Source organism: Canis aureus, chromosome X (assembly GCF_053574225.1).
Source record: "Canis aureus isolate CA01 chromosome X, VMU_Caureus_v.1.0, whole genome shotgun sequence".
In the NCBI taxonomy this organism is placed as follows: Eukaryota; Metazoa; Chordata; class Mammalia; order Carnivora; family Canidae; genus Canis; species Canis aureus.
Genome location: NC_135649.1, coordinates 17,431,580 through 17,454,953, shown reverse-complemented (window position 1 = coordinate 17,454,953; position 23,374 = coordinate 17,431,580). Strand labels below are relative to the sequence as shown.

Sequence of the window (23,374 nt, the reverse complement as noted above, 5' to 3'; positions counted from 1 at the left end):
GAGCCCTATTGGCAGCTGAAATGCTATGTCATGCAAAATGAATAAGAGATAGAGAGTGTATATGATCCTGACTGGCTGACACAGTGGAGCCATGACTCTTGATCTCCAGGTTGTGAGTTCAGGCTCCACACTGTGTAGAGATTAGTTAGAAATAAAATATAAAAAAGGAAATGCCTAGGTTTTTAAGTCACTTAAGCCACCCATTTGATATCAGCACAGGTCATGATATCAGATTTGTAAGACTGATATCCACATCATGGTCTGTGCTAGATGTGGGACCTACTTAAGACTCATTCTCCTAAAAAAAAAGACTCATTCTCCTTCTCCCTATGCCCATTCATGCACTCCCTCTCTTTAAAAAAAAGAACTGGCTAGTGTAGAAGGCACTATAAGTACAAGCTAAAGGCCTGTAATCTGCTGAGGAGCTAGGATATACTTATACTATATGTGTATAACTTAACAGTGTTGCCCACTTCAGAAGGAAAACAAAAAAAAAATCCATTCAAACTAAATACTTAGGTTTTAATATCAAAAACATAACATTCAAATTGCAATGCTTTTGCTTAGCGAACAATTTTCATAGCGAACTCATGCCAGGAGGCGTCAACAATATTGAATTGCATTCACGACAGCCACCTGGTTCTGCTTTCTCATTGATCATTTCCATAATAGGTTTATAAGTTGTCGGTGTGAATATCTTTCTTGAGAAAGTGGTCCAATTCTATTTTGTCTAGTACTTTCTGGAGGTGACCGATTAGCGCTTGTCTTTGTTCTCTGAAAATAAAGAGAGAAGTTATTAAAGATATCCAAAGAACCTAAGAAGCAGTATTCTCCATAGAAAATGCAAGAAGGACACCTGGATGGCTGAGGGGTTGAGAATCTGCTTTCAGCTCAGGGTGTGGTGCCAGAGACCCGGGATAGTGACCCACATGGGACGCCCCACAAGAGGCCTGCTTCTCCCTCTGCCTATAAATCTGCCTCTCTGCGTGTGTCTCTCAAGAATGAATAAATTATTTAAAAATCTTAAAAAGAAAATGCAAGGAGAAGTACCATTTACAAAGGAGAAAAACAAAACATTTGCAAGGTAAGGGACAATCCAGCAAATAAAAACAGTGACAATTCAGGGTCAATGTCCTCCTCAAACTCAGGTGTGAACAGTAGGATCCTTGAGCTTGAAGGAACTGGTGAGACTCAGATAATATCAATCTACATAACTGGAGATGGCATGAACTCTGAGTGAAGACCAAGGTTTGAGAAACTCCAAAGAAGGCCCAACCCCACCTCTCTCCCAGCAGCCCACTGAGTCGGCTGGGAAACATACTGGATGATTCCTCCTACACTCACCTCACTGCTTGCTTCATGGCATATACCACGAACTTTCTCTGCAGTTCTGGAGGTCCCTGCACTCCTTCAAGCAATTTGAGTATTTTTTCATGTTCTGAACATATTTAGAAAAAAAACACCATCAGTATTTGTAAAGAACAAAGAGGATGTAGAACTCAATCTTGGTGTTTCAGTAATCATTCAAGGGCTAGAATGTTAAAGCATGTGAGTTTTCCATGCTGTTAAACTTCACGTGAGTTTAACAGACAATTGAATACAGTCACCAGTGGAGGACTCAGACACGATATCCAATTAAGGAATACAAAAGATCAAGATAAATTACATTTCCTAGAACACTTCAGTTCAAATAATGAGGAACTATTCTATTTGTGAAAACACAATTCTGGCAAAGGATGAGCCTCAGGAGGTCAGTTCAATCTATTCTAAATCACAGAATGAGAAAGACTTCCTGTGGTTTCATGGAGAGGAATTCTTATCATACTTACGTCCTCCAAACTCTCGAATTTCCTTCTTCAATTGTTCTTTGATTTCCATATTGATTACCATTGGTATTGGCAGTTTATCTGGCACATCTGACGCAGACATTGCTGCGACCTTGAAGTCATCTGCAGAGAGACAACTGGTAAAGATTATTCTTACCAGTGCATTACTACCAGTTTTGTGAAGCAGCCCACCCTTGCTAGTATTGGTTAATTCATGAGAGTAAGAATCCACCTGACTGGGTAGAATACAATCTCCTGACATATTAAAAAACTCTGGAGGAACATATTTTGATAAGAGGCCATCGGGTGCGGGTGCCACCCAGGTTGACCACTTTTCCTGCCCTCCCCATGGATACGGTCAAAGACAGGTGCCTTTGGAAACCAGACTGAATGTGGAGCTGCAATCATGAGCATTTCAACAACCTCCCATACACACACACACACACACACACACACACACACACACACACACCTGCTTCTTGTCTCTAGAGTTTCCGTTTCTTAGCAAAAGACTATACCAGATAGATGGATTGGGTCTGAAAATTCGGCCTCAGGAAAAATAATACAATAAAGAAGCCTCTTATATTCTTGGAACTATGTGTACACATAGAAACCTACTTGGACACTACAACCAATTAAGAAACCTTCACAGAGCCTTGGCACTTCTGACTTAATGTCCCTTTGATGCCATCAATAAGTGGAAAGCTGAATGTGTCTCTTGATATCCAAAAGCCTAAACTGGCACTCGAGTCATCACCAAAAATCCCAGCCAGTAAATGAAAATCCTCATCATTCTTTTCTATCAAAGAAATTTAATTTGTTGTACTCCAAGTGTGACAAGTCTACTTCATTCAATCACCTTCCTCTTGCCAAGCATCAAGTCAACTTTGGGAATCAGCAGTGAAGAAGACAGAAGAAACCCTTCCTTATTGGAATGTATAACCTTGGTGGTAGGTATAAAATGAGTCAAGGGAATAATACAGTTTGAGTTTGTATCAGGAAGTACATAAGCAGGGATGCGACAGAGAGCAGGAGGGGAAGCATACATGAGTGAGTGGTCAGTTGGGGCGCTCTGAGGAGGTGATCCCTGGGCAGAGCCAGGAGCGGGAGAATGAGCCGGCTAGTGCACACACAAAGCAGGAATTCCAGGGGCCCTGAGGTGACGAACCAGGGCCAGGGAGCAATGGACACACACAAAGGCAGAAAGGAGGACACAGAGAGGACAGGTGATTGTAGGAGAGGATGGCAGGGCTAGGTCCTGTAGGGTGTGTACACCAGCATTGGAATCTCAGAATCTGTGCAGAATACAGGGTGGAGTTGATGACACTAATGACGTATGTGTCAAGAACTGATTACTGTTTGGACATGGTCATTGTGAGCACAAAGAAAGAGGTGTATTCCTAGGGTCAAGTGGGCAAGCAGGGTGTAACCTCAGAACGTAGGGGAGCAGATGGATGAAGCAGGAGGCAGTGTGGAATGAGGTACAGTGTAATGATGGGACTCAGGAATGATGACACTCTTAAGAGTCTAGAGAAAGAAAAGCAGAAGGAAGAATGAAAAGGCATATTCAATGAGGAAAAGGAAGGCAGTAGGGTGAGGAAGTTGGGAGGTCAGAAATATTTCCAGGAAGGACAGAGTGAACACCTGGTCCAGTGTCATTGAGAAATTGAGGGTAGCATCAGCCAGGGCCGGTAAACTTGAGGGAAAATGCTCCCATGGCATGGAGGGCCCAGAGATGGGGCTTCCGTGAGTCAGATCGGAAAAGGGAGAAGAGGACAGGCATCCTCACCATCTTCCAAAGATATGGCTGAGCCTCCGGGGTGGGATGCTCCCTCTCCTTCCTCTTTCACTGACAGCAGTGCCATCCTCTGCATTTTTTTAGATGAAGGAGGAGTGATGGATTTCCTAGGATGTTTCATTTGGCTTCAGGGCCCGACAGCAGACTCCTCTGCTTTATCAGTCATCACTTCCTGAGGAACATCAAGAAACATGTTCCATTAATGACTAAAATGCAACCATACCTACGGTCCTTAAAAAGTTAAAAATAGAATGACGCTAGAAATTCCAGCAATTTCCCTACTAGCTATTTACCCAAAGGGTACAAACTGACTGATGAAGGGGCGCATGTTTATAGCAGCATTTTCTACAATAGCCAAAGTATGGTAAGAGCACAAATGTCCATCGACTATTAAATATACAAAAAAGAGATGGTGTATATACAATGGAATATTACTTATCCATCAAAAACAATGAAATTTTGCAATTACTTGGATGGAGCTAAGAGCATAATCCTAATTTAACTAAGTCAGAGAAAGGCAAATATGCTAATGGTTTCACTTATATTTGGAATTTAAGAAACAAAACAGATGAACATGGGGTGCAAAAAGATGGGCAAACCATAAAAAAGACTCCTAACTACAAAGACCAAACTGAGGGTTACTGGAGGGGAAATGAGCATGGAGTTGGGTTTAATGTGTGACAGAGACTAAGGAGGACATTTGTTGTGATGAGACCCGGTAATGTATTGAAGTGTAGAATCACTGAATTCCACCCCTGAAACTAATAGTAATTTTGTATTTTAAGTAATGCAAGTTTAAATAGAAACTTGAGGGGATCCCTGGGTGGCTCAGCGGTTTAGCGCCTGCCGTCGGCCCAGGCTGTGATCCTGGAGTCCTGGGATCGAATCCCACATCAGGCTCCCTGCATGGGGTCTGCTTCTCCCTCTGCCTGTGTCTCTGCCTCTGTCTCTGTCTCTGTGTGTGTGTGTGTCTCTCATGAATAAATAAATAAAATCTTAAAAAAACTTGAAAAATCATGTAACCATTCCAAAACTGCATTCTACATATGTAAATACACTTGAATTTGCATCATTATTCTGATATTTATTAAGGGACAAGTTTTAACCGCGCCCACACAAATATCTGTTGTCAGAAAACCCAGCGTAATTTCCATACAGTCTATGTAGAAAACGGGGAAAGCTAATATAGAAGTGTTGACCAAAGGCAAACACTGTACATGAGGAATCAGATTGCTTCTGGAATGTGAGCCCCTCAGCCAGAATGGAATAAACATGTGATTATATCTTTGAGAAAGTATAAACCATTCTGTGAAAATCCTTTCAAGAGAAATCACTTCATTTCCTTTCCTAATTTAAGTGAACTTTATCTCTATTGACAGAATCTTTACAGAATTCCCCTAGTAGAGGGTAAGAAGAGACCTCTTTAATCCACCCACTTCCAATGGCAGGGAGTTCAAACACATCAGACTAGGAGCCATGTGATAAGCATTTGTCAATGTTGCTCATAGATGAAATGGGACATATTGATAGGAAAGACTACTGGAAACGTCTTCACATCCTACGATAACCCTCACATTTGCCCCACCATGTTGGCATCAATTTGTGGTTAATACCTGTTCTGAACCATGGACAGTGTCCCTGCAGGAGGAGTGCAAAAGAGGGAAATGATTTTCATGGAACTTTTCATTCCAGCTAGATTCCCTGCTAAATGCTTTCCTTGTACTGACCCTCTTAATCTTACACAAACCCCGTTAGTTTGCAACGCTAAACATTACCCAGGGTGACATATGAAAGTGGCCCCCTACTCAAAGAGCAGAGAGAGGCTGAAGGAAGAGGACCCCCAATCCAGATTGGTAGGTAGGAGGTGTAATAAGCAAGGATATTTTCATACAAGGCTTGTCTTTGGCTGGCAGGAGGAATAGATAATCCACCCCCTCCTACCAGAACCTCCAAGTTTATATGGAGCCCTCAATTGGGTTCAGTCACATAGGTGCACATCCAGCAGCAATCATGTCCCCTCAGACACTCCACCCCTCAGGACTGGCTATAACAATCATATCTATTTCCCTCTGCCACAATGTGCCCTGAACCGTCCGCCCAGGGTTCCTTAGGCATGTAGGTGGCTCTCTGGCTACACCAACAGTTGGATTGTTTCCTTTGCTGGTCCACCCTGTAGAAAGTTCTTTGCATCTGGTGCCAAATCTGTAACCAGACACCACAGGAGCAGCAGAAGTCCAAGTTTGGAAGCACAGATAAACACAGGGTTTATATGGGAAGGTCGTCCCCTTGTGTGACAATCCCACTTGTGGCCTGCTCCGTACATGTTTCTGTGGCTGCAGCATCAGGAACCTGACCTCATAATGCCTCCCACACATGCTGGGCAGGGAAGGCCGCAGTTTGAGGCAAGAGAATATGGACCTGGAGTGGGATCTGCCAGAGAAGGACCCAGACCTGCTCCCATTTAACAATGGTGTGGTCTCCCGTCTGGGTATGGTGAATCTTAGCAGAATAGGGGGATCCCAGGGGACATGGAGCCCTTCCTTCTCCTGCACAACTGTGAAGAAACATACTCTTTCTGCAGAGACCCTTTTGCAAATCCCAGAAGATCCCATCTCTCCAAGGACCAACAGGGATTAGTGTCCTGAGCAGCAGAGCACAGTGATCTACTTTGAGATTTGGGCTATGCCTCTCTCCTGAGGCTTCAATAGCTTTATGATGCTGAATATCACGGTAGGAGACTCCAGTCTGTGGTATGGGGTAAGAAACAGGCCTTACTGGTCAGTCCTTCAAATACATTGAAGCCGGGACAGTACTGTAGTCCACCAGAACAAAGTGGATTTAATGTAGGCTATTTAATCTGTTGCTTTAATTTCCCATTCTTCTCTTCTAACATTCTGCTGCCCACAGTTCATATGAGACATGGAACCTCCACCTCATATCATGTTCCTCAGCCCAATCTTCCATATTGTGACCCTTAAGACGTGACACAGATCCCTGTCTATTTGACAAGGCTAAGTGTACACAGAACTCATCTTCTCCAATCCCCTAATGGTGGTGGCCTGCTTTGCCTAGTAGCGGAAAGCCTGCATTAGGACCAGGTGTTGTCTACACAAAGCATGGCATATTGAGAACCCTCACTGGGAGGGAGGGGCCCATGTAATCACTTGCCACCCTCTCATCAGGCGAGAACTTGGCAAATGGTCCCTCTCTTGGGGTCCCTCTCTTGGCAGATTCCTCTCAAAGTTGCCTGGGGCCCTGCCCAGAAGGCATAGAGCAGGTGTTGTTGCATGTTGTTGCACTGACCAAGTCCATGTATTGTCCAGGCCCTTTCTGCCTGGTGCTCTGGTGTGACCTCCCTGCCCATGCACACCATCTGCTGAATCTATGGGAGGGGCAGGGGCTAGGGCTCAGCCAAGGCAGAGGCTTCTTCACGGCCAGGAGTCTCAGTGCCTTAGGAGCCAGAGTGTGCAAAACAGCAATGACAGCCTGGCCACACACCCAAATATCTCTCCACATACCCTGACCTCATGAGGGCTTATTCATGATCATCCACTTCACCTTCCTGGTGTCCATGACCTAGGGATCATCCCTGTATTTCAGGCCAACTGTCAGGGCAAGAGTTCTCAGCCCCTTATTTAGCAGCCACTGCCACCTAACCCAGAGCCACACTAACCACACCTGGAGGTATGCCCTGGACTTTGGCTGTGTGGGTGGCTATGTCAGTGAACTCAGTAGGCATAGGAGCAATCTTCAAGAACTTTCCTCAGCTGGGCACTCCTGCGTCCTGCAGCAGTGTTGCTGAATTTCATTTCCTTTGTGTCAGGGGTCAGAGGGTATGGGACACATTGACCTATCTTCCTCATCCATCACCAGTAGTGCTGCTCTTCACTCAGGGGTTCTCCTTCTTAGTGGCTCTCAGGCCCTGTCCTTGCACTCAGACTAGAATCCCTGGGAAGCTCAACTTCGATGAGCAGAGCCTAAAATCTCTAACATACTTCCTCCTGTCCCCCCTTGTCTGCCACCCCCAGGTGCTTGGAGCAGTGCACTTCACACACCCTTCTCTACACTTAGCTCTTTTTTCAACTTGCTATCCTAGCTGTGGCCTGTCATCAGGTACCAGTGCCCGCCCATCTATTCACAGCAGAGGCCAGCCTACCCTAGCCATGGATTTCCCGCATCTACTGGGTGACCAGGTGCAACTCCCTGCAGTAACACATCAGACTGCCTGAAAATGTGGGGGTGTCCCCAAATACATGGAGTGGTCTTCAAGCATCTGATGGACCTCCACACCTCCCCACACAGAGAGTGAAGGCCAAGCCTGGAATTCCCCAGTGATGCCTCCTTCTCCAAACCTATTTCTCTGGTCTCCTGGCTGACTGACCCCTGGGAAATTCCTCTGCAGGTTATGGGTGAAATCAGGCATTGACCCATTACAGAGAGACAAGAAGTGACCAGGGAAATCAGCAGACCACACCACATGGGTCCTGGCAGGTTTAAGAAGCAAAGGATGTACATACAAGGCTGGTCTTGGGCAGCTGCATGAGGAGATCTTCACAGAGCTGGCCAGAACAAAAGAAGTTTGCATAGATGACTCCACGGAGTTGTCCCAGGCACATTCCAGATGTGCCCAGCAACCCTTACTCTGAAGCTGTGGCCTTGCCACAGTTCCTAGGGGGGATCAGAACTTACATTCAATGAGGGCGTGGTGTGAGGGGGTTCCGATGTCTTGGGGCCAGCTTGGGGTCAATGGGAGTTCACGTCTCTCAGTAACTTCTCCTGCAAACAGCAAAATTCTGGCAAAAACTAGGAATAAGGTAAGGAAGGGGAGATGTAGGGGGTCAGGAGCAATGAGCGAGCACAAAGATTCCCATGATAGGTGGCTGGCTTGGGGATGAGAGCCTTCTCCTTGCTCCGTAGCCTTCAGCGTGCAGGATTATCCTTCATCAAAATTCCTTTGCCTGGCAGAGGACCATCCTATGAAAGTGAAGAGATGAGAAAAGGGCAGGACTGATTAAGAGTTTCCAGGAGGAGGACTGACAGGCCTCGGAATTCCACAGCCTGAGGCTCCAAGTGCTTGTTCACCACATTCACAAGGAACCTAAGAAACAGGAGTGACTAATGGAAAATCATAGCAGTGGGCTTGCTTCTGTCAGTGTGCAATTGACACGTTTGTTGATTCATCAATGTCTTGTGAGATTGCTGAGTGTGAATCCATTTTTCTGAGAATTATCATCCCCTGCAAATTCCCTTAGAAATATTTTAACTGAGAGATTTTAATTGCATTTAATTCAGAAATGTTGAATATCTGGGATGGGACTAAGGTGACCACGTGAGAGGTGAGCAACATTGGAAGGCTGGCCAGTCCTCAGTTGAGCCCAGTCGAGCCCAAGGGCCGCCTCTCCTTTAGTTTCTCAGGGTGCCCGCCTGGCACTCTCCATGGTACCCACTAGCAGTGGAGCAGAAAGAGCCCTTCTCCCTCTCACAGCTGCTCTGCACTCTCTGCATTGTCACAAGTACGTCTGAGCACCCAGGTGGAGTGTTGGTACACTGACATTCTTCAGGCTAAGATCGAATATAATAAGAATATTGCCTTTTTTATGAAGAGACTCCAGGCTTTGGTCATACTGAATGTGAAAAGTAGTTGCTACCAGGTGGTATGATTTCTGCTGATTTCCAAATGAATATTGTGTTTTTTTTTCTTTCACTTGCCATGGTGAACACTGTTTTAGATAGCTTGCTTTCAATTGCAGGGAAAGAAAACTCTCTTGTTTTTGGCTAAAATGACACAAGAAGCCAACAACTAAGGGTAGATTATCATCAAAGGAGGTTGAATAATACTATAATAACAATATAACTAAGGGCCTGGTCCATTCCTCAGGTTCTCTTCTGCTTGTTTTGAAACTACATCATCCCAGTTCTGGCTCCTCTTCATGATCGCAAGGGGGCTGCCAGGGATCTTCCCTTACATACTACTCCAGGACTGTGTAGTAAGAGAATGGGGTCACATCTCTCCCTCAGGCTCCCTGAAGAAGGGACAATTTACTTAGCTGTGACAATTTACTTAGCTCAGGCCCTAGATACCAAATGCACAGACTGAAAAAGAACACATTCAAAAGGCTTGATCATGTCCTCAAATAGAATCCTGTTTTCAACAATCAGAATATAATTTCTTCTCAAGCATGCAAACATTAACAACAGTGTCAACATGCCAACTCCCAGGGCAGCCCAGGTGGCTCAGTGGTTTAGCGCCACCTTCAGCCCAGGGCCTGATCCTGGAGACCCGGGATTGAGTCCCACGTCGGGCTCTCTGCATGGAGCCTGCTTCTCCCTCTGCCTGTGTCTCTGCCTCTCTCTCTCTCTCTCTCTCATAAATAAATAAAATGTTTTAAAAAATCCCAACTCCTAAATTTCATGCAGAATATGTTCTCTAAACAAAATGAAATTAAATTACTACTTCTTAGCAACATAACAAAAGGGACTCTAAAATTTGATAACATGCTTCTAAACCAATACTTACTACTGAACTCTAGGAAAGCCTGGCACGACCAAATCTGTGGGACACAGGTAAGGAGGAACAGAGAGGAAAATGTATAGCTTTATATGCCTCTGTTAGGAAAGAAAAATGGCTGCCAATTATCGAAGTCTGTCCATGGAGGAAGGTGTAAAAAAGACTACAATAAATCCAAGAAAATAGAGTGAGAGCTATTCTGTACTCTGAACACTCGTGTCTTCTCACAAGCATGTGTTGAAATCCAAACTCCCATAGAAGCAGGTATTAGGAGGCATCAGGGACTTTGGCAGGATCCAAGGTCAGGACCGGGTCGTGAACCCAATGGGACTCAGTGATTCAGAAAGAAGGCTCCACAGAGACCTGAATCCCTCCCAGCACTGAGGGCAGAATGAGGGCTCCAGGCTCCGACCAGGCTGTGGACCTTCCCTAGGTTTCCCTGGTGCTGGCACCCTGGTCCTGGGCATCCCAGCCTCCACCGGCAGGGCCAACACGTGTCTGTCCTTGTCATCTTGCCCTTTTGTGGCATGTTCTGCCAGCAGCCAGAATAATCTAAGACAGATCTTCAGAGGAAAGTGTAAGTTAATGACAGGGAAAAGGAAAATGACCATAAATATGCTCAACACAAGCAGAAATTGGTCGCTGACAGGACTAAGAGCCCACACCATCCTTGGCTCGATTATCAAGGACAATTTAGCCACAGATAAGCAACACTAGCAAACAAGCAGGAGACCGAGCCCTGCAACCAGAAGACAGCAGGAACACCCAGAATGATATTATATCAAATTTGGAATCTGAGATGAAATAGACACTTTTCTAGAGCAATGAAACATACCAAATCCCACCAAGTAAAAACAGAAAACCAAAACACTAGTATATGTGGCACAACTTTTAGCCCCAACTGAAGATCCTTCCTATCCCAAAGGCTTTCTCGAGGAGTCCTTCACACATTCAGGAGGGAAAATTTACCAGTCTTACGCAGACTCCTTCAGAAAAGAGAAGAAAGTATTTGAGTTCCCTTCTCATTTTAGGAGGGCAGCATAAACATGTTGCCAGCATCAAAGAAAAATATTGAAAGATAGGAAAGTGAAAGATTCAGATCTCTCTCCTGAATATAGGCACACAACTCCTAAACAAATGGTTAACAAATGAAATTAAATAAGACATAAAAAAAAACAAGCTTAAGTGTTTGCTGGGCCTACTACTGGGAGGCAAGACTGGTTTCGCCCTGGAACCTTCATAATATGCTACATGAACAGCAAAAGCAAGGGAAAAGTAGTAACACAGCTATTGTAATAATCAGGTTGTACCTGTTCATGGGCAACAAGACCAGCAACTTCAGATAAACCAAGACTTCTTTAACTGAAGAAAGGATATCTGCCAAAAAACAAACCAACAAACAACTGAACATAGTGGTGTATTTAATGATGACGTAACAAAACTTTTTTTACTTGAGTTTAAATAACACAAGGTTGTCTACTGTGTATTCAAGAACATATCGCAAGAACTAGAAAATGACAGTAAATATAGTAAGTATAAATTTGGAAAAGCAGAAGTGACGTTGTCATTGTTCACAGTTGACACTGTTTCTGACACAATATCCAAAAGGATGTAAAATATTGAGAATTAATAAGTGTATAATAGTCAAGTTACCAGACATTAGAGATGAACCCAATCACCTGTATTCCTGTGTCATAACAAATCAATTAGAAAAAGGTATTTAAAATGCTATAAGAAGAGTGTCAAGAATATCAAGGGCAATCACTGGCTCAGTTGGTGGATGGCGGGACTGTTGATCTGGTGGTTGTGAGTTCAAGCCCCACGTTGAATGTAGAGATGACTTAAAAATATTTAAAAATAAAGGAACATCAAAACCTACTGAGTAAACCTAAGTAGGTATTCTGAAGCACTACCCATAAAACTTAACTATCACTGACAGAAGTCAAAGGACTCAGCATTTGGAGATAAATACATTTCTTGTGGATTGGAAGTCTTGTATTAATTCACTGTTGTCAATTGCCAGAATAATTATTGCATCACTTAAAATTCAAATAATTTTATTATTTTTATTAATATATTATGTATTTATTCATGAGAGACACACAGAGAGAGGCAGAGACATAGGCAGAGGGAAAAGGAGTCTTCCTGTGGGGAGCCCGATGTAGGAATCAATCCCAGGACGTAGGGATCATGACCTGAGGAAAAGGCAGGCAGATGCTCAACCAGTGAGCCACGCAGGCATCCCAAAATGTAAATAATTTTTTTAAATTTAAAATTAAAAGGAAACCCACCCTGTTACTTTTGGGGAAAATTCGGGCACTCATAATAAATAGTATATGGAATTCAAAGAGTTTAGAATAACTGAGACCATCTCTTGGCAAAAGAACCACGTTGGAAGACAAATAAAAGCAGACATCTGACTTACTGGAAAGGAGAAGCAATGAGAACTCTGTGGTATTGGAGCAAGGGTAGACGGATGCACCACAGCGACAGGACAGAGTGTCTAGATATAAACCTGGAAACAGCAGTTCCTAGATTGCCGACAACGGGGCTGGCAATACTTTGTGCTCCATTCACTAAGTCCACCTGCTCCCTACGGGAAACTGCGTCTCTGCTCTGACCTGCTTCCTGTCCATACCAAATCAAACTCCAGTGAATAGATGATCTAGAAGGAAACTTAGGATATTACATTCGTGTCCCTAGAGTAGGCAAAGCTTTTGAAAAGAATAAACGCACTGACTTTGAGTAAAAGATTGATTAGACTTAAACTGAACAATTCTGTTCATCAAAAGACACTATTAAGAGAGAGACATAGGGGGTGCCTGTGTGGCTGAACGGGTAAAGCATCTGCCTTCCACACAAATCATTATCTCAGGGTCTTTATGTGACCAGAATTGGGCTCCCTGCTCATTGGGGAGTCTGCTTCTCATTTGCCCCTCTCCCCTGCTCATGACCCCCACTCTCTCCAGCTCTCTCTCTCATTCTCACACACTTGTGCACTTGTAGCATTTTCTTACACAAATCAAATCCTAAAATAAAAGAGACAGAGACAGAGACATGGGGCTCAGGGGTGCCTCAGTTTTTTAAACACCTGACTTTTGTTTTTTTAATAATAAATTTATTTTTTATTCGTGTTCAATTTGCCAACATACAGAATAACACCCAGTGCTCATCCGTCAAGTGCCTCCCTCAGTGCCCGTCACCCATTCACCCCCATGCCCTGCCCTCCTCCACTTCCACCACCCCTAGTTTGTTTCCCAGAGTTAGGAGTCTTTATGTTCTGTCTCACTTTCTGATATTTCCTACCCATTTCTTCTCCCTTCCCTTCTATTCTCTTTCAATATTATTTATATTCCCCAAATTAATGAGAACATATAGTGTTTGTCCTTCTCTGATTGACTTATTTCACTCAGCATAATACCCTCCAGTTCCATCCACGTTGAAGCAAATGGTGGTTATTTGTCATTTCTAATGGCTGAGTAATATTCCATTGTATACATAAACCATATCTTCTTTATCCATTCATCTTTTGATGGACACCGAGGCTCCTTCCACAGTTTGGCTATTATGGACATTGCTGCTATAAACATCAGGGTGCAGGTGTCCCGGCGTTTCATTGCATCTGTATCTTTGGGGTAAATCCCCAACAGTGAAATTGCTGGGTCGTAGGGCAGGTCTATTTTTAACTCTTTGAGGAACCTCCACACAGTTTTCCAGAGTGGCTGCACCAGTTCACATTCCCACCAACAGTGTAAGAGGGTTCCCCTTTCTCCGCGTCCTCTCCAACATTTGTGGTTTCCTGCCTTGTTAATTTTCCCTATTCTCACTGGTGTGAGGTGGTATCTTTGTGGTTTTGATTTGTATTTCCCTGATGGCAAGTGATGCAGAGCATTTTCTCATGTGCATGTTGCCCATGTCTATGTCTTCCTCTGTGAGATTTCTCTTCATGTCTTTTGCCCATTTCATGATTGGATTCTTTGTTTCTTTGGTGTTGAGTTTAATAAGTTCTTTATTGATCTTGGAAACTAGCCCTTTATCTGATACGTCATTTGCAAATATCTTCTCCCATTCTGTAGGTTGTCTTTTAGTTTTGTTGACTGTATCCTTTGCTGTGCAAAACCTTCTTAGTGGCATTTCTATACACTAACAATGAGACTGAAGAAAGAGAAATTAAGGAGTCAATCCCATTTACAATTGCACCCAAAAGCATAAGATACATAGGAATAAACCTAACCAAAGAGGTAAAGGATCTATCTATACCCTAAAAACTATAGAACACTTCTGAAAGAAATTGAGGAAGACACAAAGAGATGGAAAAATATTCCATGCTCATGGATTGGCAGAATTAATACTGTGAAAATGTCAATGTTACCCAGGGCAATTTACACGTTTAATGCAATTCCTATCAAAATACCATGGACTTTCTTCAGAGAGTTAGAACACATTATTTTATGATTTCTGTGGAATCAGAAAAGACCCCGAATAGCCAGGGGAATTTTAAAAAAGAAAACCATAGCTGGGGGCATCACATTGCCAGATTTCAGGCTGTACTACAAAGCTGTGGTCATCAAGACAGTGTGGTACTGGCACAAAAACAGACACATAGATCAATGGAACAGAATAGAGAATCCAGAAGCGGACGCTCAACTTTATGGTCAATTAATATTCAATAAAGGAGGAAAGACTATCCACTGGAAGAAAGACAGTCTCTTCAATAAATGGTGCTGGGAAAATTGGACATCTACATGCATAAGAATGAAACTAGACCACTCTCTTTCACCATACACAAAGATAAACTCAAAATGGATGAAAGACCTAAATGTGAGACAAGAGTCCATCAAAATCCTAGAGGAGAACACAGGCAACACACTTTTTGAACTCGGCCACAGTAACTTCTTGCAAGATACATCCACGAAGGCAAAAGAAACAAAAGCAAAAACGAACTATTGGAACACCTGACTTTTGATTTCAGCTCAGGCCATATCTCAGGGCAGTGAGATCGAGCCCCAAGTTGGAGTCATGCTGGGTGTGTAGCCTACATTAGATTCTCTTTCTCTCACTCTACCTCTCCTGAACCCCATTGCCTGAGTCCCCTACCCAGAGCCTCTCACACGTTAAAAGAAAAAGAGTGAAAAAGCCAAACAGACAGCTGATGACATACAAATTTTTATATTAAATATATGTAGATCTCGGGGATCCCTGGGTGGCGCAGCGGTTTAGTGCCTGCCTTTGGCCCAGGGCGCGATCCTGGAGACCCGGGATCTAATCCCATGTCGGGCTCCCGGTGCATGGAGCCTGCTTCTCCCTCTGCCTGTGTCTCTGCCTCTCTCTCTCTCTGTGTGACTATCATAAATAAATAAAAATAAAAAAATAAATGTAGATCTCAATATATGTCGAACTATAGATAATTTTAAAAATACAAATATCTCAACAAAATATGGGTAAAAGTCCTGGAACAGCCTTTCATAAAAGACATACATGAATAGCCAGTAAACACATCAACCAGCAGAAAATGCAGATTTGACATGAGGTCTCTGAACACCCGCCAGGGCGGCTGAAAAAAAAACTGCCCATGCAGCAACTGTTTGTGACAATTTAATGCAACAAACTCTCATATATCGTCAGCTCTAGATTCTGACCTTGATGCCCAAAGCCATTCAAAGATTTAGATAGAAGCACAGCAAAACTGAGATAAAAAATCTAGGAAAAGTACTCCATCCCCAGCTAAGAGAGAGCATTCAGTAAGAACAAAACAGCCCAAAGTGCAATACAGCACCCTACTAAGACCCATCTCAAAGGCTGGAACAGAAAACAAGGGAGAATCCAGCCCAAAAGTCAGACAAAGAGCCCCTACATGCTCCCCAGCCAGGGCTGAGATACAGTAGCCAAGGAAGAGTAGCGCCCCGCCCCCCACCTAAGGGAGATGAAGCGCCGAAGGAAACCTCCTCACCAAGGGATGAGAGACAGCACTGAAGGCACATCCACTCTTCTGGGGAGAGATGGACCTTCCCAGGAAGAGTCTCAGCTCCCCAGACCTCAGAGGGAGCACCAAGAAAGAGCCCAAAGCCTCAGTGCTGACAAAGCACCCAAGGTGAAGTTCTCTCCCTGCCAGGACTCAGACAGAGCCCCCCAGGGATATTTCCCTCCAGTCTTAAAGCATCCAAGGACCAGCACCCCCACAGGAGGTGACCAAGCACCCTGGAAAGTCACACGGGACTCTGAGACCTCACCTGGGATCAGCCGAACACCAGAAAAGCCCAGCGTCATCATGGCTGACACAAGCACCCAAGGAAAAGAGCGCCCTGGTTCTGAGCTAAGCACCAAGGAGAGTGTCTCACAGGCTGAGGTAGACGCCCTCAGGGAGAGGAACCCAAGGGCTGGGGTAACGCACCCCAGGAAACATTCCCCTCACAGAGCTTGAATGGATCCCCCGGAAACACTCCCCACCACTCACCCTCCCGGCCTCCCTTGCGGCAGCCACCCCTGCGGCAGCCACCCCTGCGGCAGCCACCCCGCCCCCGCCCTGCTCCTCGCCACCAAAACCCAAATCCCCGAAACCCTGAACCAAACGCCGCCTCTGTATAGGATTAAGATAATCACCCAAAGTCGCGTCCCCACACGGGTCCTGAGAGAGTTCCACAAAGAAAGTCCCTCGCAGAACTCGGAGACAAAACCAAGGAACAGCCTCCTCTCCAACATGGCGGAGATAACCTGCCCAGAACATGCCTCCCCCTGAGTTCAGATCACAACCAAGCAAATGCCTCCACAGGCTGAAGTAGATCCCCCGGGAACATACCACAGCCAAGGAAAAGGCACATCCAGGGCACAGAGAGCCCCCAGGGAAAAAGAATCCACACTCCCAGTGGGAAAATCCTCACCTCGTTCCAGGAGCCCGTCGAGCACCTCACACAACGGCAGTAACGCCTCTCGGGTGGAACTTTCTAGAATGCGCCCTCTGGGAGTTCCTGGAAATACGCCCCCTGGGGGGTCTGGGAGTGCTGTGCACAGATTGCTGCCATGGGAGAAGACGCTGATGTATTACTACTGCCCCAAGGAAAGGAGAGAAAATGAGTGGGAAATATCAGAGAGGGAGACAGAACATGAGAGACTCCTAACTCTGGGAAACGAACTAGGGGTGGTGGAAAGGCAGGTGGGCGGGGGGTGGGGGTGACTGGGTGACGGGCACTGAGGGGGGGCACTTGACGGGATGAGCACTGGGTGTTATTCTGTATGTTGGCAAACTGAACCCCAATAAAAAAATAAATTTATGCTACTGCCCCAAGGAGTGTGAGGGAAGCTGCAGGCCATGGGGAACGGCTCACCACACTGCCTCACAACAGCCCGGTTCCCCGAGAAGCTGTGTCACAGCCTGGTTGGTACTGGAGGAGCCTCCTGCCTCCCCAGGAGCCTGCCGTGCCAGCTGCCCTGACCCTGGAAGCCAGTCTTCCCAGTCGCGTCTCAGGCGCCCCCTGCAGGAAGAACTCGGTCACACAAGCCATAGGAAAAAACATTTACCGGAACCAGAACATTTTTTACATAACAGCCAAAGGGTTGAATTTCCACTTGACTGGATATACCAAAAATTGACCCACTGTTTTAACGAAAAAAAAAAAAAGAGGAAGATTATTTGTTCATCATAATTACTAGGAAAAATTAAAGGTTTTGGTGAAAAAATTGTCTACAAAATATGCTTTGCACGTTATTCTTGGGGGAGAAATATTCAAAGTATTTATTGCACATAAAGTGAAATCAAGACAAGATTACAAACCGTCATCCCTTCTATTCAACACTCCCTACAGGGGTGCCGCCTGGCACCTGAAGATGGTGAACAGGGCTGTACCCACAGAACAAACTCTCAGACTGTTCACTAATGGACAAACCCCAGGAGTGGTGCTTTCCAGGGAGTCACCAGGCATGTCACTTAGGGACAATTGTCTGGGAATAGAGATTGCTGGGCAGCTCCAATCCATTTGGTACCCTCCAGTGGCTGACAGGTCGTGGTTGTACAGAGCTACTGTGGATGTGACGTCATTGGTTTCAGGGCCTCCATGGAGCTGAGGAGAGGGCCCTAGGAATAGCGTTCATCACAACAGCCCAAAGCTCACTGTACCTCCTGGGATCTAGCCATCTTCCTTGATGTTCGCTCTTCCCATCGTTGCCAGCCTTGGCTTAATTAGCAGAGTTCATAAACCATTGAGTAGACAGGATTTACTCGTGTTCTCATTACTTGTATGCTTGACTGGATTTTCACAAGCCCTTCCTGCAACAACCCAGAAGTGCCCGCTCACATATGCTACATTCTAAATGAAGTTTGACTACTGTGCATCCGACTATACATTATTTACACTGCTTTCCTTTTTGTCCTGGAAGGAAACTAATATAGCCAGTGCCTGCATATTGTGAAAACTACCTGCAAAACAGGCCTCCCGGATGGTTTCTCTGGCCAACTGGTTCCATGAAATGCACATGAGGACACGGGTGGAAATTCAGAGAGTATTGGTTTTCAACTTTGCATGATAAAATCACCCAAACTCAGTGCCTGAAAGTTCCCCCAAACCTAGTGGGTGAAAATATATCCATTTCTTTTCTTCTCTCACAGTTCCATTGATCTGAATTCTGAAATATTTTTACGTACTTATGTGAATTCCATCATAATTAACATAGTTTTGGTGTACAACATACTGATTAAACAATTCTTTATATTACTCAGGGCTCCTCATGATAGGTGGAATCTTAATCCGCTTCACGTATTTCACCCATCCCTCCACCCACCTCCCCACTGGTAACCACCACTTTCTCTGTAGTTAAGAGTCTGTTCTTTTGCTTGTCCCTATTTTTCATTGTTCATGTGTTTACTTTCTTAAATTGTACGTATGAGACAAGTCATTTATTATTCGTCTTTCTATGGCAAATGGACAACTCAAATGTGGTAAGTAAAACTGAGGGTCATACTTTAGATGGGGTGACACAGCGCCTTTTGAGGAGAAGGTGGGATTAAGGAGAGAGGGGAAGGGTGACAAGTCAAGGGAATCAGAGTTGAGGCAAAAGGAGGAACGGATACAAAGGCACACAAATGGTCTCAGGCTGCCATGAGCTGGGGGCCAAGAGCCCAGTGTGGCTACATCACAAGGATGGAGGGAGAGGTAGGGGAAAATGTGGGGGGTCCCAAGAGTGCTTGGAGAGATGCTCTGCTCTTTTCAACTGCGCCTTCCATGATTGCACTTCAAAGTCCTTCCCGGCTGAATGGTTCAAGATCCTGGTTAAAACAGTTTAAACACAGGTCTGGACAGCCCACTGCTGCCGACATAACAGACGTTTGCTAGAAGGCGATCAATCTATTCCTCCTTTGAGGTTCTCTGACCATCACTTTTAGAGATTACGTGAATTGAATAATGTACGCATGGAATCCCTATGGGAAGAAAATCATCAGGTATCAGTAGAGACCTAATGCACACCCAAGGGCACAAGACTGTGGGACCCTGACTTTTGATCCTCTTAGATGATCTACACGTTATGTAAAAGCTCCTTCCCAAACCATCAGGGTAAGTTGTCATGGAAGCAGGGCAGGAAGGTCAGCACCCGGGGTTAAGGTTGCCTCCTCCTCAAGACTCCTAAAACAATCTCTGGCTCCAGAGGCCTGGTTGCTTTCCTGTCCCCAGTCAGTAAGAGTTGGCCTTAGCACTTCCTGAGAGGGCCACCTTGCCTGTTCCCTCACGTCCTTGGCCTGAATCTCTTCACAACAGAAGGACTGAATAATCCGTACTTCACGGATACAAGGGAGGAATGGGAAGAGATCAGACATTCCCAGTGTGTTCAGGGCCTGGGCACAGGGGCACCCCACAACTTGTTGGTTCATGCTGAGGGTGATGAGAAGTGATTGCTGGGCTCCTTAGTGCTGTGTGACCACTCTACGGACCAGACTCTGGGGAACCTGGCACACAAGAGGGACACTCAATGCACAGAAAAGCTCCACCACAGGCCCACATCCTCTCGGGGAGCAGAAAAACCACCCGAAAGGAGATGTGGGCCTTAGCTTTCAGCAGACTCTCTGCTGTCAGTATGAACTGGTTTTCTGAGTCATTCCCCTTGAGAGGATACTTTATTATTTTAAGTGCAGGTGCTCAGAAGTAAGCCCATCCTTTCATCCTTGTTCCAATCCATGCTGCACAAATTTCTGCTAGGAGAACTCGGCCTTCTGTGCCGGTCTCCTCGAACAGGGAGTCTCAAGATGTACGTTGAAAACTAAGGGGGTCTTGCCATGCACATTATGAAAATTAATAAAGGGACCTTCCCTGAATTGGAGCCAAGAGGCCAGAAGGGGCAGATCTCACACCCTACCATCTGTTAGCCAATTGTGAATCCAACAGGAAGAGAGGAAACTTGCAAATGCACACTACATGTCAGCTACTGCTTTACGATTTCAGTAAGAGGAAGGAAGAAAGATTTTCCTACTGGCCCCAGCAACAGGCCAGAAAGACAGTCCCAGCTCAGCCAGTGAGGGACAGTCACAGGTCAGGCAATGAGTGACAGCCATGCCAGCAAATAAGAGATAGTCACAGCCCAGCCAATGAGGGACAGTCACAGCCCAGCCAATGAGGGAAAGTCGCAGCTCAGCACCCTAGAAGTGGCTCTATTTTCACTTCCCAGTTTATGCCAGTGGACTTTTTGTTGACCACTGCCTCCTCTCCTCTGTAGAATAGCCTTTCTCTCCTTTATTCTATGGACATGCCTACGGTTTTGTTGCAGATTTCTCACGCGGATTGAAATTCCCGGCTTTTCGAAATAAATGCATTTTGGTGGCAAAATAAGTGAGTTTTATTTTTAAGATTAACTATTTTCACCTGGCAAGACAACGTCCTCCCACTTTTTAGTCTGTAGGATGCAATTTAGTAAGGAATCGTTTCCTTTGGTTCTCAAGAGTGCAAGCCATGGACTGAAGATCAGCCCAGGATTAACTCTGCTTCGTGTCCCGCCCAGCTGTCCCACCTAGAGGGACGATATGCTCTCTGGAGACTCGGTTTTCTCAGGTGTTAAGTGGAAATCTAGACCCTGCCTCATAAGGTAGCTGTGGGGTGGAGATGAGCAGGAAGGTAGGTAGTCAAAGCTCACCCTGACACATTTTCCGTGTTCTGTAAATGTTCTGCTCAGGCTTGGTCCTGCCTAGAGGAGGCAGTCATGGCACAGCACCTGGGAGAGGCTACAGGCTCTGGGGCAGAAAGAAGTTCGCGGTGGGTCATTCACTGATTGTCCGTGATCTAATGACAGTGACACTACCAAGGGGTGAGGCTGGATGGATCCTCTCCCTCAATCATGAGGTGTACATGGGGCTCCTGCACAGTTTTGGGTGATGGAACCTGACGGGGAAGGACATAGGACTGCAACTACATAAGACAGTGAGGAGGATTATGTCCCCAAGGTTTGGCTTTTCCCCAGCACTCTCGTGATTTTTATTAAAGTCAAAGGAGAACTTTACAAGTCAGTTCAGGCAGGACATCTAATGGTGGGTCCATAGTAAGTAAGGTGGGAATCACCCGCTCAGGCCGAGCCCTATGACCAGCTCACAGGCTATGTCATGCAAAATGAATAAGAAACGGAGAGTGCATAGGGAGCTGACTGGCTAGACAGTGGAGACCATGACTCTGGATCTCTGGGTTGTGACTTCAGGCCCCTCATTGAGTGTAGACATTACTTAAAAAGTAAGATTTATTAAAAAAAAAAAAAAAAAGGTGTTGCCCGGGTATTTAAGTCACTTAAGTGGCCCACTCTTGACTTCAGCACAGGTCATGATATCAGGGTTGTAACATTGAGCATCTCATCAGGCTCTGTGCCAGATGTGGATCTGCTTAAGAATATCTCTCTCCTCCTTCTGCCACTTCATGCTCACCCTCTCTTTAAAAAAGAAAGGAACTCGTTTATGTAGAAGACAATTATAAATACCAGCTACAGGCCTGTGACATGCTGAGGAGCCAGGATATAGTATAATCTGATGAATTGATAGTGTTGTCCCACTTCAGAAGGAAAAAAATAAACCACAACCCATCCAAACTAAATACTTAGGGCAAAAGCCCATGTTTTAATAACAGAAACTTCTAACGTTCAAGTTGCAAGGCTTTTTCTCAGCCACAAGAAGGCAATTTTCTTAGCAAACTCCCGCTAGGAAGCATCAACAATATCTGGTTGCATCCCAGGACAGACCTGCTTTCTCATTGATCACTTCCTTGAGGGGAGTTCAAATTTGGGGTGTGAATATCTTTGTTGAGAAAGTGGTCTGACTCAAGTGTGTCGAGTACTTTCTCAAGGTGACTGATTACGTCTTGTCTTTGAAATCTGAAATTAAAGAGACAAATCGTTAGCCAAGGGAAACCCAAAGAACCTATGAAGCAGAACTCTCTGTAGAAAATTCAAGAAGTCCCATCCCATTTACATGAGAACAGGTAAGGGACATCTTCAAGGTTAGGGACAATCCAGCAAATACAAGGAGTACCGGTTATGGGTCTAGGCCCACCTCAACTTTGGTGTGAACAGTAGACCCACGGAGCTTGGAAGAAAAAGTGAGACTCAGATAATATCAATCTAAAACTGGAAACAACATGAACTCTGAGTGAGGACCAGAGTTTCAGAAATGCCAGGTGGGCACGACCCCACCCCTCACCCAGCACCATACTGGGCCCGCTGGGAAATACACTGGACAATTCCTCCTACACTCACCTCGCTGCTTCCTTCATGGCATACGCGACATATTTTCTCCACAGCTCTGGAGGAACTTGCGCTCCTTCAAGCAATTTGAGGATTTTTTCATATTCTGAATATATATATATATATATTTAAAAAAAGACCTTCAGCATTGCAAAGTACAAAGAGGATGTAGAACTCAATCCTGGTATCTCAGGAATCGTTCAAGTGGTAAAATGTTACAGAGCATGTGGGTTTTCGTTGGTTGCATCCATATACCCGAACACAGCCACCAATGGAACTCTGACACCCAGTAACCAATTAAGGAATGCAGAACAACAACAACAAAACGTTTACTGGGACACTTTAGTCCAAATAAAGAGGAACCATTCCAATTGTGAAAACCCATTTCTGGCAAAGGTTGAGCCTCAAGAGGTCAGTTGAATGTAGTCTAAATCATAGGATGAGAAAGCAGATTTCCTCTGCTTTCATGGAGAGAAATTCTTATTCTACTTATGTCCTCCAAACTGTTGAATCTCCTTCTTTAATTGCTCTTTGATTTCAATATTG

General features: G+C 45.0%; 1 protein-coding gene across 1 annotated transcript; it reads right to left on the bottom strand.

Moving 5' to 3' along the window:
* Window positions 1-501: 501 nt before the first annotated feature.
* On the bottom strand, window positions 502-19,988 carry LOC144308221 (uncharacterized). The gene is made up of 7 exons (XM_077888565.1): window positions 19,836-19,988; window positions 18,110-18,186; window positions 17,455-17,613; window positions 17,011-17,144; window positions 1,830-1,949; window positions 1,345-1,438; window positions 502-774 (listed from the first exon to the last, which is right to left on the bottom strand). The coding sequence occupies exons 1-7, from the start codon at window positions 19,986-19,988 to the stop codon at window positions 675-677; spliced, it is 837 nt and encodes a 278-aa protein (XP_077744691.1). The 3' UTR covers window positions 502-674.
* Window positions 19,989-23,374: the final 3,386 nt, after the last annotated feature.

Excerpts from the sequence above, each read along its gene's own strand:
- LOC144308221 (XM_077888565.1), bottom strand. The coding sequence starts at position 19,988 with ATGAACCAACAAGTTGTGGGGTGCCCCTGTGCCCAGGCCCTGAACACA. Across the intron at positions 1,439-1,829 it reads AATTCGAGAGTTTGGAGGAC|AACATGAAAAAATACTCAAA; the intron begins GTAAGTATGATA and ends AAATATGTTCAG. Across the intron at positions 775-1,344 it reads GCCATGAAGCAAGCAGTGAG|AGAACAAAGACAAGCGCTAA; the intron begins GTGAGTGTAGGA and ends CTTTATTTTCAG.